The sequence below is a fragment of the Stegodyphus dumicola genome, chromosome 3, assembly GCF_044657685.1.
Source record: "Stegodyphus dumicola isolate Sdum_Otavi_A_Nest chromosome 3, ASM4465768v1".
Taxonomy (NCBI): domain Eukaryota; kingdom Metazoa; phylum Arthropoda; class Arachnida; order Araneae; family Eresidae; genus Stegodyphus; species Stegodyphus dumicola.
Genome location: NC_140770.1, coordinates 116432144 through 116448731, shown reverse-complemented (window position 1 = coordinate 116448731; position 16588 = coordinate 116432144). Strand labels below are relative to the sequence as shown.

Here is a 16588-nt window from a genome sequence, read left to right as displayed (position 1 = left end):
TATTGTTCAAATTTCATTTTGTATAATATAATTGTTAAGAGCATGTTATTTCCATGGATAAAATAATGCATTTGTATGTGGAAAGGTAATCCATAAGATGCTATGAAAATATATGAGACATGTATCATTGGAAAGTGACATCTAATTTACTTACCAAAGAAGATCTTAATCTGTACATTGCCTAAAATAAAACAAGCAAAATTTAGTAAAGAAGTACATGGCTATTGAAGATGGGATTTTATTTATTTATCACCAGCTCTAATTAAATTAAAAATTTTAATTTATTTTGTAGCTTATTATGCATTTTTAAACAAGTAGTAGAAATTTGTTTACTTATATTTTGTATGCTTGTGGGTGTATGTCTGTATCACTATATGCAATATACAATAAATGTTTATTTAAAAATAACAAGGAACTATAATATCCTGAAGTACATTAAAAATTGTTACAGACAAGTATTACTAACAGGTTGAGTATAATAAATAAATAAGAGATATCATAATGTATTTATTAATGCATAGAAGTCAAATATTTAGAAAAGAAATGAAAGATTCATACATGAACAATTTAAAATATGGAAACGTGATGTGAAGATGTGTCTCGCAGCTCAGAAATATCCTTAAATAACCACTATCTAAAGCTAAAAAATTTATAGCTATAAGCTATAAATGTGTGAATAATTAAAAAAAGATATAATAATCAGTAAATTTATGACATTATAAAGCCACACATGCATACAAAGTATCTAAACAAAAATTCTGATGTGGACAGCCTATGACCTTCCACCAGTCCCATGAAATAGCAATGGATTTTAAAAAACTAGTATTTTCCATTGATTATTTGTAAATGAAGCCAAATTTGTTTTTAAATTTTATGCCTCAATCTTAATTATAAACACTACTTATTTTTTATTATTCTTTTCTCCCGTGCAATGGATATTGATAACTATATGTGCTTGTATATGTATCCATTCTCATGCTTTACTTTGAAAATATCACATCCATTGTAGTATATAGTCTGCTCATAAGGTTCACAAATCTGTGACTTAACAATCACAAAATTTTTAAAAACAGCATACCTTTAGAGTTTTTGATTGAATGTTAAATATTGCCATTCATTTTTTGTCACTTTTTTCTCAGTTTATGTTATCAAGGTTCAGTTTCCTTAATAGACCAACTTTTTTATTTATCATTTTAGCTTTATTTATTAAACTTTTATTTCTTCGCGGTTACATAAAATTCAACAGCAAAATCTTTAAAATCAGCATATCTTAAGAATTCCCAATAGAATGTTAATTGTTGCTATACATTTTTATATTAGCTATATTATTTATATTTGCTATATTATTTCTTTAAAAATTACATAAAGCAATAACATTTGGTGGGAGCATTAGCCAAAATATAATGTGTTCTTCCATTGATGTAAAAGTCTTATATACTGAAATTGAAAAATTTCAGTTAAATTTTGGATTGTATTTCAGTATATTTTTTCATTAAAAAGTGTTATGGGCTTCAGTTGCCCAGGTTTGCCCAAAAGATAATAAATTCTTTATATGAATGTAGAAAGTTGAAGTACAAAAAAACAGAAATTTTAAAGATTCCTATAAGACATGGTTATTTTGGACAGAAAAAAAATCACACACATACAAACTTTATTGTAATCATTATAAAAACACATTGTAGACAACTAATTCATGCTTATTTATTGAAACTTACTATCAAATTTTCATACTGAAAATATTACCTCCCTCACTTACATATATGGGTTGGTAAGAGGTAATAAATAAATCTGCAAGAATGCAAAGATTGTGCAAAAACAAAAGTTATAACTATTAATCAGTATAGACTATGCGAAATTGTTAACATGGAAACTAACTATAGGAATAGCAACCCTAACAATATATACATATTTATGAAAAAAATGTATATTTCATTGAATTCAAAATAAATACAAAATGGGGAAAAGTACAGAAATTCACAAGTATGTGTAATTATTCCAATTAGCTCCTGTATAGTGATTCATTTCTAGGTGGAGTTGGCAGAATTGTACCAGTAGTATCTCTTAATGTCAGAAGTAGATAAATCAAATAACTGTCATGAAAGGAAAGCCCAAACCTTCAAATTAACATCCACCCTATAAACTTTCTTTTCACAATAAGAATTTTCACTTCAGAGCTTAGATAGAAGTAAAATGCACATTCATCTTGTAATTCTCCAAACAAAATATTTTAGCATGGATGATGCTTTTGTTTTATCAGAATTTATTAATGACTGATTTAGCTGTTGCCAAACTTCACAATGTGTATTGATTCATGTAAAAAATAAGAAAAAAGCAACTGAAAATATCAAAGGAAAAGTAACTCGGCTATATTCTTTTTTTCCCATTATGTAATGATTATGTTTAGCTACTCCTGAGGTGAAATAAATATATTACCACATTTAATGCACAATTACAACTGGTGCCACCCCAATTGCCTTTTACTTGTTCATTACACATTTGTCAAGAATGATCAAACGTATTGAGCATTTTATTCATTACCAAGAATGCACTACAATATTATACTCCTGAAGAAGGAAAGCACATAATCAAACATTATACAGGATTCAAATTTGTACCCTAGAATTAGAACTAGTTGTCAAATTCCATTAATCACAATACCATAAAATGCAATGTGTTAATTATTGTTAATCTGCCCCATTAGGAATTTTAAAATCAACAGAATTGTGTTATAATTAAATCAGAAACTTGTGCTTTCATCTTTAGAAATTATGTGACTTTTATAATTAGTCTTATATAATTTTTGCTTTCATCTTTAGAATTTATGTGACTTTTGTAATTAGATTTATGTTTATTCCCTTCTCTATTTCTTCTGGATTTTTTTTAATTCATTAAAAAATAAAAGTATGTATTCATACAGCTAGACAAGTAGTGTTCTGGATATAAGATATAATTTGAGAACACAGATACTCTATTTCCATTTTCTTCATCTTTCATAAAATTGGATTAGTAACAACTTTTACAGTTATTGCAGATATCCTGTTTTAACTCTTCATGCACTTTTGAATAGCTTAAATTTTTGCTGATGCATATCTGAAATAAAAGGCATCGCATTATGATTTTTTTTTATTAGTGAAATTTCATAAATGTTCTTTTGTTTGCCTCAGATATGAGTAGATTTTCTTACTAATCTGGATAAATTGGTCAAAATTGATGGGAAATTTCAGAATTTAGCCAGTTGGAGATGTACAAATTTTCACAAATCCTACCATTTTTCTTTTATTTCCCAATCAGTTTTGAAAGAAACTCTTTCAGTATAGTATATAAACTTTTTCTGTATCTGTAGGATTGTTCATTACATTAAATTTGACCAAAATGTATTTGTGTAACTTTTATTACATTTAAATTTCAATAATAGAAAGAAATTTTCCTGTTTCAATAGTAAGAATAATAGCAACTCTGTTTAGCAAATTCATTATTGCTAATAATAATCTCTTTTCTGTAATCTGTCATATCAATATCATTCCTACTATTTGTAGACAGAAAATTATATATAGCAAATTATTTAAAAAGTAGCTTTTTAAGTTTTTCTATTATACTCTTATTAAGTATGTCTTAACAACTGAAAATAACATGGTACTCTGTGGTCCCCTTCCCCTTTTTTTTTTTTTTTTTTTTTGCTACATCTCATCAAAAGTGATTATCTTAAGAAATGTTTCATAAATGAAAACATTTGCACCTTTTCTGGTTAAATAAATAAAAAGAAAATGATAATATAACATTATGATATGAAATGATGTATTTCTAACTACATAATGGAATAAATTCCACATATCTGTCATAAGAGCAGAAGGCATGTCTGTTCAGGAAATGTGTGAGTTCACAACTTGGGCGTGCAGAGTCATAGGTTAAAGAACACCTTGTTTGAAAGCTGAGCTTTTTTTATTTTAAATTCAAACAAAAATATCGGATGATGCAGGTGCAGCTATTATTGTAAAATATATTAAGTGCTTTTTGTAAGTAAAGTTCACTAGTCCACAATTGATTTTAGATTAGCTAAAATGGTTACTTTGTTATGTGTGGGTTGTGAATATGTTAAATGCCTTATAATAGAAAGGCATTTAACATATTCACTGTTTTACTTTTCTACTTTTCACTTCATTTGAATTTGGGAGTGCTATGAATGAAGAATGTAAGAATTGTTTATTTTTAGGGATTAATAAAATTGTATTCCTCTAGGTAATCTATACATATAGAGACCAAACACTGTGCAGATAATAGACCTTCTCAATTTCTAAGACCTAATAGACTTTCTAAATTTTATTTACATTTTAATTTATGCATTAAATTTGGATTATTCACACATAAATATTTCATACAAAACATATTTACATACCTTAACCCTTTGTGGCGCACTATACGTTAACATCGGAATTTCAACAAAAAAAGTTGTATGCAGTCTATTTAGTCCTAAAGGAGTATACAAGTAAAATTTTGTAAAAATTGCACTTACCGTTTTAATTCTGTGGGTGTTCCATGAGGTGGAACACTGCGCCGCCAGAGCTTTTAAAAATGCGACTAGGCAAGCATTGCAGTGAAGCACGAAAATGAGTAGAAGCATTTGTATAAGAATGAAAAAACTCTGTATTATGGCTGTATACATGGTTTCCTGGATATACACAATAAATATTACAAATATTAACAATAAAGAAAAATAAGCCCATAATATATACATACACGAAAAATATCTACACAATTATTGAAAATAAACGGGAATGAGACTAAAAAGCGACAGCAAAATATTCGCGCAGGTCTAAGTAAAGATGAGTCAAGCTACTAATAAAATTTCCACCTAAAAACTACTCCCAGAAAATTCGAGATGCCAATATTAAGGCTTTCATAACACAAAACACACCTCACCCCTCAATAATGCTTTGTTTGAATTCATCCCTCCAAAAAAGAAAACAACAGAAACAGAAAACGTAAACAACGGATGTTCTTTCCTAAGCACAGATGTTCTGATTCGTAACAGCATGAGATCGCTAAAGGCGCAGTGTTCCCGCTAATGGAACACCCGAGTTTATTCAATGATTCTGCATATGGTTTTTGTATGAAAGATTAAAAAAAATATAGAACAAATAATTTGGAGTACAGCCAGCAAAATTATGCCTAATTTGTTTCCCAAATAAAATTTTTTATATCATTAAAAAAATAGAGAAAATTACTTGAAAAAAGCGGATTTTAATAACACATAATAAATGAAAATTCTGTGTCTCCTTGTTATATGCTGCTATCTACTGTTTAAAAAGAAAAGTTCAAAGTATGTTATAAAGGCATTTTTATATATTTACGGTTGAATTTAAAGGTTTCAGAAGCGATTCAATTTGGGTGTTCCATGTAGTGGAACACTGAGCCGCAAAGGGTTAAGAATTATAATAAAAGCCCAACTATGCAACATTAAACTAACTGGAAAGCTCAAGTAAGAGGAATATTGTAATATTTTAGACAACAATTTTTCCTTAAAAATGTTAGTGAAGGAGAGATTTTAGCACATGTATACTATTAACACAAATACATTGTTCCTAAACAGTGTGATTTAGTACCAGTTATAGATAAGCATGATGTCACCCTACAATTTTTTCATGTTCATTTTGGCTTAATGCAAATTTAATTATTTTTGATAAGCCAGTTTAATTTTTGTAAAGAAGGGTATAAGTTCTATTTTTACCTTTGCATTTAAAAAAAATTATTGATGTTTTGGATTGCATGGAATAGAATATTTTCAAAGTTACAGAATCTAGGCATAAAAAAAAAAAGCCATAATATACGACTTTAAAAACAAATAACAATGGTGATGTAACGTGAAAAATTTTGAAAAGTTTTTTGAAGTTTTTATATACTATATCTGTTATTTGTATCTGTGTTTGTGTTTTATTATGTATTGTTATCTAACTAAAAATGCATCAAAATAAATGTAAAGATATTATATATCTACCAGAAAAATAATGAGAATATGAAGTAGGATAATAAGAAAAAGATTATTACTCTCATATATTTCAAAGTAGTTTTTTTTTTTTTTTTTTTTTTTTTTGTTATTATTTTAGTACTCCTTTACCTCCTTTGCCGTGTGACTCCAAGAAGCCTGTTATGGAACCATGTGGCAGCAATCGATCTTCATCGTCTGGTTCTAGTATTTATGGTCACTTCTTCCCTGAAGGTTCTGATGAAGAAGAAATTTACACTCATCCAAATGACAAGAATACTGAAGTACCCACTAACATTCCAATATCTCCACTTTCTGCTGTATTACAACCTCCACCTCTACCTAACAGGCCTCGATCTGTAGCATTAACTTCATCTTCAGAATCCAAGGTTTATTTTTTTATATAATTGCTTATTATCTTATTCAAACTTTGTTGATTCAGGGAACCTCTAATGCTACAATTTTCTTTTTTGGAACTCATGAAACTTTTTTTTTGGGGGGGGGGTGGAATCTCTAAATCCTTATTTTTAGTAGAACCCCTAAAACTGTCATTTTCTTTTGTGGAACATTTAAAACCTTAATTTTTTTTTTATTGGAACCCTTGCCATCCTCAGAGAAGTAAATATTAGAAAAGTATTGATGCTACGATTACCTTATATAGAAAATAAGAAAATCATTATTTCATTACAGTTTTAGACATAAAAATATTTACTTCACAGTTTTACTCATAAAAATAATTAACTTCACATTATTTTGGATAGCAATAGCTAATTTCTTTTCTTTTCTCCACTGGCCAGGACAATTGGTCCACTTAAGAAAGCTGAACAATAGCTAATTACATAAAAATATTGTTTGATTATTTTAGATGTTTATAATTTCTCATGATATTAAAAATTGATTTTGACTTCATAAACATGTACAGGAGCTGTTTAAAACATCTATCTCCTGTGCAAAACAATTTAAAGATTAGTGATATGAAGTGATATAATTGTTTAATATAATATTTCTGATTTGTATGTATTAATGCAATGTATTGTAATATATTACTTATATTAAATGACCTTTCAAAACTTAATATTGTATTATCCTTATCTTCCAGGTTAGAAACTAGTATGCTTGTTTGTTTTTTAATATGTTTGTTACAGTAAACTGTTTCTTAAATTAAAATATTTGTTTATAAGCTTTAAAAAATCTATTTGCATGATTTTTTAATGCAAGAACATGTTTTAATATAGGCTCTTAATAGTTAATAGAATCTTAGTTTTATATTATTGCATGTTGTGATAATGGGTTTATTTTGCTTTGAAAACTTCTAATATTCATTCTTTTATGTACCAGATCTCTAATGACAGACTTCGGCCACAAACTTCACCTCCGAGGGATACTGGAGAAGATTATTCTCACCCCCGTGGCTATCCTTTTAATAGACTTGTGAGCCCAAATATACCTGTGAAATGGTTGCAAACTCCAGATGGTATTTCTGATAAAATACTGTCATCTCTTAGTCCGGGCAACAGTCCAAAGGGGTCTGCTCGAAATAGCTGGTCGGAGCAAAGTTTATTACAAGACGAGGCACCTCCATTACCTCCCAGAGGTAAATCCCTGCCTTACTTGTTAGTTTATAATTTGTCTTTATTGCAGTTTGTTACAATATTTTTTCATTAGTTAAATAGCTATTAGTAATATAAAATAAATGTTTAAAAGAATTTTGATTATTTATTGCTTTTCTAAAAAATAGCTTTTATTTGCATTTAATTGCCTCAGAGAGTAGTTATAAATTTAATGTATCTGAAATGTTGCTAAGTGTTATGAAATGTTCCTTGAAATATTTTGCTATTTTTATAATTGTTTTCAATTAGACCATTGAATATTGCTGTGTTGAACTTCAGGGCATCATTCATATATTTCCCCTGTAGATATACTGAAAAAAGTGTGATAAAATATTTTTAAAAAGGGCAAAAAACTTTTAGAATGTCACGAATATGTAAATATTAGTCTTTATAACTTGCTATGAAATGTGAGCTTCCTTGTGTTATTATTTTTATCAGCTTTTCTCTCTTCAATTTGGAAAGTAATATTTTAAATAATAAGTATGAACAAATGTTTCAAAACAGATCATTATTTTATAAACTGAAATCATTATACTTAAATTCACTTTTGACTAATATTTATCAAATGTATTTATTGATATTAATTACTTGTGCTGCTAAAAATTGATGTAAATTTTAAAATGCATGTTTCCGATTGTTAAATATTAAAAAGCATGTTGTTCCAAATTGCTGCATTTGAAGAAGCAAACTGCTTTATATTATGTGTGAAGTTGGAAATACATTTTGCAATAAAATTAAGTGAAAAATATAGCATATGTGCATATATAGAACACTGCTGTGCAAACTAGGGGTCGCGACCCCTGTGGGTGTCGCCAGAAGTATTTTGGGGGTCGCCAAATTTTTATGAAATGCATTATGCCTGCATGCTGCATACCCATACACTGTACATATAAAGAGTGAAACGCCGTCACTCACTGTTTAATTGCAACTTCATGTTGTCCGCTCTTTCTTTGACCGTAATGCGTAATGTATGTAAAGTGTGAAGACGCAAGTTTTTCACTCCGGTAGATAGCGCCCTCTTTGCGATAATTCGCCAGTTTTGCTGAAAAGCGCCTATTTGACTAGATGTTAACCGCAGGGAAAGGGGAAAAATTCGCTTCCGTGATCAGCCAATCAGATGGGAAGGTACGCGGTTTATCTGATAGCCAGAGTGAAGACGTGAAGTGTGTGCATGAAGTTGTAGCATGCAGCCAGTTGGCCTGCAGTTGTTTTAGTTTATCCTCGAGTTTTATCATGTGACGTTGTGTAATTATGATTTTTTATATTTTTATCGGGCTTTGCTACTTTTTGTTATCAGGTATGTACTATCATTAGAGAAAGATCTCTGTTAATTTTATTGAATTTCTCGAAAATGATAAAATTTTATATATTATTTGTTATAATTTAACCCCTATCTTCATAATGAATAAATGGGTAATACGTACACCAAGTACATCTTCAGCTAAAAAACGAACAAATACTGATGAGGAGTCGCAAAATACTGAACTAAATGCCCGATCTAAAAAAATAATAAAATACAATGAGGAATTTATTGTGGTTTTACATTTTGTGTTGTTGATGATGAAGAACGCCCGATATGTGTCATTTGCAACGAAAAATTAGCAAATGAGAGCATGAAACCAGCTAAATTAAAAAGGCACCTGGAAACTAAACATAAAGAACTTCAAAATAAACATGCCGATTTTTTTCAAAGACGAGTTGAAAATCTGAAAATTCAAAGTGCACATTTAAAGAAATTTACAACAATACCTCAGAAAGCATTACAAGCTTCTTTAGAAGTTTCTTATCTAATAGGAAAAACAATGAAACCCCATACCATTGGAGAATCCCTTATCCTTCCTGCAGCAACTAAGATGACATCAATTATGCATGGCGATAAATATGGAAATGAACTAAAAACAATACCATTATCAAGAGATACCGTGTCTCGGCGGATTTCCGAAATGTCACGAAATATCGAGTTAGAAGTCATAAAACGCATACAAAATTCACCTGTATTTGCTTTACAACTGGACGAGACTACCGATATTACTAAAATGTCACAACTAATTATTTACGTTAGGTTTATTTTTAATGAAGATATAACAGAAACGTTTTTATGTTGCAAAAGTTTGGAAGGAAAAACAACTGGATAAAAATATTCGAAGTAATAAATGAATATTTTGAAACAAAGTCCCTTACCTGGGCAAACTGAGTTGCGGTTTCTGCAGCATTAACAGGTTCGAATAAAGGGCTCAGAGGCTTAATTCAGAAGGTGGCGCCTCATGCGGTATTTAATCACTATATGATTCATCGGCAAGCTCTTGTTTCAAAAGATATGGATGAAGAGTTGCACAACATATTATATGACGCTGTTAGTTGAATTAACTACATTAAATGCAACAGCCACAACAGCCGTCTCTTTTCAATACTTTGCAATGAGATGGTCTCAACGTATGAGAGATTACTGTTACACACCGAAGTCAGATGGCTTTCACATGGGAAAGTACTATGATGGATATTTGATTTGAGAAACGAAGTGTACATGTTTTTAATCGAAAAGAAACGTAGATTGGCAAGTTATTATATCAATGAAGTTTGACTAGGGAAGCTGAGCTATTTAGCTGATATTTTTGAAAAACTTAACGACTTAAATTTGAGCTTGCAGGGTGAGAATTCAAATATCATAACTTCAGCCAGTAAAATTCAAGCTTTTAAGAATAAGCTTAGTCTCTGGCAAACTGAACTGAATAAAAACAACACCGACATGTTCCCTTGCTTTAACGATTTTATTGAAAAAAATAATATAGATATATTTACATTTGAAAACATCATTTGCAATCACATTGAAAAGTTGAAAATTTTTCGAGAAGATTCGAGGATTTTCCTGAAAAAGATCTTGGTTGGATTCGTGATCCATTTTCCTTTGACATATGCAGTCCAGCTCTTCAAATTAGTGAGAAAGAGCAATGATAGATCTAATTAGTGATTATACTCTTCGAAATCAATTTAAGAATCAGCCTTGCCAAACATTTTGGCTATCCCTGGAAAAACAATATCCCGTTTTATGCAAGAATGCCATCAGAGTGTTAATACAACTTGCATCAACGTATTTATGTGAAACTGGATTTAGCAAACTAGTTTCAATAAAAACTAAATACCACTCACGTTTAAACCCTGAAGATGATATGCGAATTGCAATTAGCAACATACAACCAAACATCGATGAGATAATTAGAAACTTGCAGCCACATACATCTCATTAAAGGGCAATTTACTGATTTTTGTGTTATACAAAAAGTATTTTCTTAAAATTATAAATAAAACTAATATGAGTCAGATATGATGATGTTTTTATTCGATGAAACGAAAGAAACGTGCGAAATATACATCTTATTTGTGAACATTTATCTCTAGTGGTCGCCAAAACTTTTCTCTCTACGAAAGGGGTCGCAGTCGAAAAAAGTTTGCGCACCATTGGTATAGAATATAGATGGTATAGGTATATGTGAGAATACAAACAGAACCATGCATCACAATTGTGTATTTTTTTTATAAGAAGATATTAGATAATCATGTATACATTTTCACGTCTGTAGAAACTGATGAAGTCAGTATGAAGTTTTAAACTCTCAGATTTTATTAAAGTTATCTTGAAAATTTTTAACCATTAGATTACCATAGATTTCTTTATTTTATTATCTTCAATATCTGTTAAACATGACGTGGGGAAAATTATTTAATAGAAACATCACTAGACTATATTTATAAAGTTGACATAAAGAATGCAACTATACAATTTAAATTTAGTAAAATTACTTCTTTTCATAATTGCCTCAGGTTTAATGAATTTAAACTGGATTAAAAGATAAATTCATTAATGCAGAGCTATTATAAAATTTTCAAGTAGACTTTTGTGTATCATCTTTGTATATTAATTATGTCATTATTTATATCAATTATAAAGCTTATAAATTGCTTTTTAACATATGGCTATTATACATTACCATATGGCATGTTATTTAATTCTGTTTGGTCTTTGAAAATTGCTGCAATCTCAGTTTTTGCTATTACTTTTATTAAGGTCAGATTATTTCTGTTAATTTCTTAAATCAGAATTTTTTAATTATATTAATGGAAAGTATTTTTAATTCAAAAGGTAATGAGAAAAGAATGGTATCATCATGGACTGGAGCACCTCAAAATGAGGAGTCAAAACCAGCTCTTCCACGAAGATTAATAAAAAAGGCAGGTATTTTTTACTTATTTTTCTTCATGTGCATACATAAAAATTGTACCTCAGACATTTCAAATAAAAATTTATAGATGTGTTAGTTGAATGAAACAGTCCTTAAATTTTCAGATTAAAATATTTGATTTGAAATATGCATTTTTATATTATCATAGAGTGGCATTTCGCCGCTTCTGTGAAGGCAGACACAGTGGATATCCTCTAAACTCTGCTCGAAAACCAGAGGCTAGATCTCAAAGCTCTATCCAATGCCTTGGAACTGTGCTTTGGCAAGAAGTGTTTAAAACACAATAGCAGGCTTCAGCTAAATTCTTGCCAACAAATACTCCAGGAGCTTGCCATGGATGTTGAAAGGCTGTACCATCTTGCTTTTTTTGGACTCTCCTTCAGAAACAAAAGAAATTCTGTCCCTGCAGTATTTCATCGATGACATCCTGAGGTACAGAAAGCCTTATGAATAAAGGATGTCAAGTATTTAAAAAAACTCTTTAGTATGTATCGTATTCAGAAACTAAGTACAGTTTCATTCTGGCGCCATTGCAGCGCTGTGGTAGGCGTCCCGCGCATGCGCACTAGTCTTTCTTGTTCACTGACTTTCAATTGTCGCCATTTTGGTTGCTCCATGTTGTGCTTTCAGTTTGCTGTGCACATTCAAAATGTTTAAGACAATTAGTTCTCCCGCTGACTGTGAGATTTGTGCCGTGATTAAATTTTTGAACGCGAGGAATGTTAAACCGGCCAAAATTTATCATCAAGTGACAGAAGTTTATGGTGAATATGCAATAAGTGATGGAATGGTGAGAAAGTGGGTAAGAATGTTTAATGCAGGTTGAACAAATGTCCACGCCGAGGCTCGGAGTGGTCGGCCTTCTGTTGTCACCGATGATTTGGTAAGGAAAGTTGATGAAGCAATTCATGAGAACAGGTGCTTCACAATGACAACTCTTTCAGAGGCATTTCCACAAATTTCACGTACTGTTTTGTTCGAAATTGTGTCTGACCACTTGAATTATCGCAAACTGTGTTCCCGATGGGTTCCAAAAATGCTCACTGATGTTCACAAAACAAAGCGACTTGGTAGTGCCCTGACATTTCTCACGCGGTACAGTGATGAGGGAGAAAACTTTTTAAACCAAATTGTGACAGGTGATGAAACTTGGGTGTGTCATTTCACACCAGAATCGATACAACAGTCGATGGAGTGGAGACACACTCATTCTCCGAAAAAACAAAAGTTCAAAGTGACAATATCATCACAAAAAATCATGTGCACTGTCTTCTGGGATAGGAAAGGCATTTTGCTTACTGAATTTCTTCCCAGAGGTGAAAGCATTAATGCGGCACGATATTGTAAGACTTTAACAAAACTAAGGCGGGCCATTCAAAACAAACGAAGAGGAATGCTCAGTAAAGGAATTGTGTTGCTCCATGACAATGCTCGGCCCCATACTGCTGGTGTCACTCAATCGTTAATTCGACAGTTTCATTGGGAGCAGTTCGATCACCCGCTGTACAGCCAGGACTTGGCGCCGTCTGACTATCACTTGTTCCTGCACATGAAGCGCGAGCTTGATGGCAAGCGCTTTGTAGCCGACGATGACACGAAAAATGCTGTGGAGTCGTGGTTATCAAAACTGGCGGGAAGTTTCTTTGACGATGGTATATAAAAACTGGTCACCCGCTATGACAAGTGTTTGATCATTGGCGGAAACTATGTTGAAAAATAGTTTAAGACATGTATTTTCATGTAAAAATAAAATTGGATTTAAAAAAATTGTTTTACTATTTTTTATTTTTTATTTTTTTTTTTTTCAAAACGGTATTTAATTTCCGAATACGCCTCGTATATGCCATGAAATATGAGCCAGCCCAGCAAAAAGTCAGCTACAGAATGACACCAAATCATGTGTACAGCTTTAGTACTAATGTTGTTTAGTATTAATGTACAGCTTTAGTACTCATGTGACATTCTGAAGATTTGGTACCAAAAGTTCAAAAACAAGGACTATGACATTGAAGAAGCAGAGCACTCTGGCCTACCCATTGATGTTGATGAGGCCGACTTGCAATGGAAGAAGATCAGTATGCAACCATTCAAGAGCTTGCTAAGGAGTTAGACATTAGTGCCTTTTCCATTAGTTGTGCTATGCATCGCACAAACTTGACATACAAGTTCATTTGTTGGGTGATATTTGAGCTAACTCCAGCAGATAAGGAGAGACATGTTTGGGATTCCACTAATTTCCTTGAATATCAGCACAAGGACAAAATTCAAGACCAGATCATCCCTTGCAATGAAAAGTGGATTTACTTCAACAACACAGGCTGAAAAGGGGATTGGTCTTCAAAAAGGTGTGGTCAGTGAGCCCTTCGGCGGCGTAGTACAGTTTGAGTTGTTACTCAATAGCATACTTTTTGTTACTCAATAGCATACTTTTTGTTACTCAATAGCAAAGTACAATTTGAGTAACAAAAAGATCATACTTTTTTTCTCGTGGGATAGCTGTGATATTATCTACAAAGAGTATTTGGAAAAAGGCAAAACCCTCGACAGTAAGGTGTGCAGTGAGATGCTAGTGTGTGCTAATGCTGTTGTCAAAGAAAAATGTTGAACTAAGATCCAGCGCAAAAAGGTATGTTCCTTCAAGATAATACAAGACCACATGTGTCTGTATTCATTGGCTGGACTATACAGATTCGAATGAGATCTTTTGCCACACCCACCATATAGCCTCAATATCGCTGTTTCAGACTTCTACCTTTTTTCATTCTCACAGCTACATCCTGCTGGTGCTATTTTCTATTCTGTGCAGAATATCCAAAATGAGGTTGATCTGTTTTTGAATTTGCGGACACCAAGTTTCTGGGTCGAAGGCTTTGAAAAACTACTAAAACGTTGCCAGAAAAGCATAGATTTTGGTATTGATTACAACATGCACTAAAGGTATTGCTTTCATTTTTTCCTCTAACTTTATTAAGAATGGTTTTTTGGTAGAAAACTTTTACCAGATAGGACCGACTCTAAGGTGCTGGAACTGTGGAGGTGATGGCCAAGTAAAACTTCAGAATACTGCAAGGCACATGAACTAAGGCCGCTCTCAGCAAATAAGAGAGAAACTAATTAATAGCCTTTTCGTGGGGTAGAGGATGCCAGATATTGAGAAGCCCTATTTTAAAGCACTTCAAATATCTATAAAGACTGGTAGCAGTAATGGACTCTTCGTCTTGAGACACATTCCTTGCAGTATGACTATCGATACAGGGGACAATGTTACAATCATTTGTAAAGATCTGGCTTAATGAATGGATGATAAATTCATCTGGACATTGCCATGTCTTACCCTTCAGCCTGGTGATAAAATTGACATCGATAGAAAGTTAAACATTAACTTTACATTTAGAAATGCAGCTTACCATCGCATGATTTATGTGGCAGATATTACAGAGCCTTGCATACCCAGATTGGGCTTTATAAGGAAATATGATTTTTCCTTGGACTTTAAAAATAATGAACTGTATAATGCCTCTGAGGGCATAACTCTGTTTGGAGTTAATGATGAAAGTGCTAAATCCGTCCATGAAATCATAACTTCAGATGATATCACAGTACCACTAAGAATATAATTTTTGTGACCTAAATCCATAGTTGAAAACAGAAATTTCTTGTGCAACATAATAGAAAATTATGAGAACTGTAACACCTCATGAGAAGTACTAGTAACCTGAGCAGTTGTCAACTTATATTGAAATGCAGCTGAGGGAAGCTGCAATGTTATAATATAGGAAGGATTGCTTTTGGAATGCATCACCTCAAACATCCTGGGTCCTCCGCTGATTGCAGAAAATAATCCTCATTGTCATATTTTTTTGCTCCCGATGAAGAGGGTTTAGTTTATTAGATTATGGCAAAGTACTCGAGGGTTATCTGCTTTAAGGGAGGGATGCCTTCATGGAGGACTTTTTAAGGGAAACTGGCTCGTATACACGTCACACATAGGGAAAACCACAAAAACACCCATGCAGCCAGCCCGTTCGCGGGATTCGGATCTCAGACCGAACTACCAGTGTTTAGTGACGTTATCGCTCGGCCGCTGGTGGGCCCCTGATGAAGAGGGACTTTGCTCTCAAAATTCATAGAGTTTCTATGCCTAGCACAGGTTGTTGCTTCACTTTAGTGATTTATTTGATGTGTTTCTCTTCTTTCTGGTGCTCAAGTTCAACAATGACACATATGTAATATTATTAACAAAACACTAAAATTGAGTTTTACTTTTTTAATGTACATCTAAATAAATTCATATTTATCTTTTTTAAAATTAATTACCTGTTCCTAAAATTTATTTCATTAAAAACAAGGTTATAGTTAATTCAGAAGTCAAACAACAAAAATCAGCGTTATACCTACAAAATTTTCACAGTAATTTTGTGTCATAGTGATTTTTGTTGTTTGACTTCTGAATTAGTATTTATTCAGCGTGTTATTGTGTCTTAATTAAGGTTATTGTTAATTTTGGTAAGCTGTAGTCATATATATATATATATATTATGGCATGATTCTCTGAATAGGATTTTATAGTGTGTGGAAGAATTAAGTTTGACATCTTTCTGCAGTTGTTTGTATAAAACCTTTAAGTTAAATAAAGTTTAAGAAATATCTGGATACCAAGAAATAAAACTAATAATCATATATTCAAATGTTCTTCTAAAATTTTTTATGCAATCTTTTGTTTTTTTATGTACTAAGCAAAATATTTGAAATTGTTATTC

General features: G+C 31.7%; 1 protein-coding gene across 2 annotated transcripts in view; it reads left to right on the top strand.

Moving 5' to 3' along the window:
• The window catches only part of spg (dedicator of cytokinesis spg), a 267982-nt gene that overhangs the window by 243786 nt on the left and 7608 nt on the right, over positions 1-16588 (top strand). For both annotated transcript variants that reach the window (XM_035372971.2, XM_085813220.1), the window contains 3 exons: positions 6102-6369; positions 7319-7574; positions 11729-11817. In XM_035372971.2, the coding sequence (XP_035228862.2) occupies positions 6102-6369; positions 7319-7574; positions 11729-11817 (613 nt within the window). The remainder of the gene's footprint in view (positions 1-6101; positions 6370-7318; positions 7575-11728; positions 11818-16588) is intronic.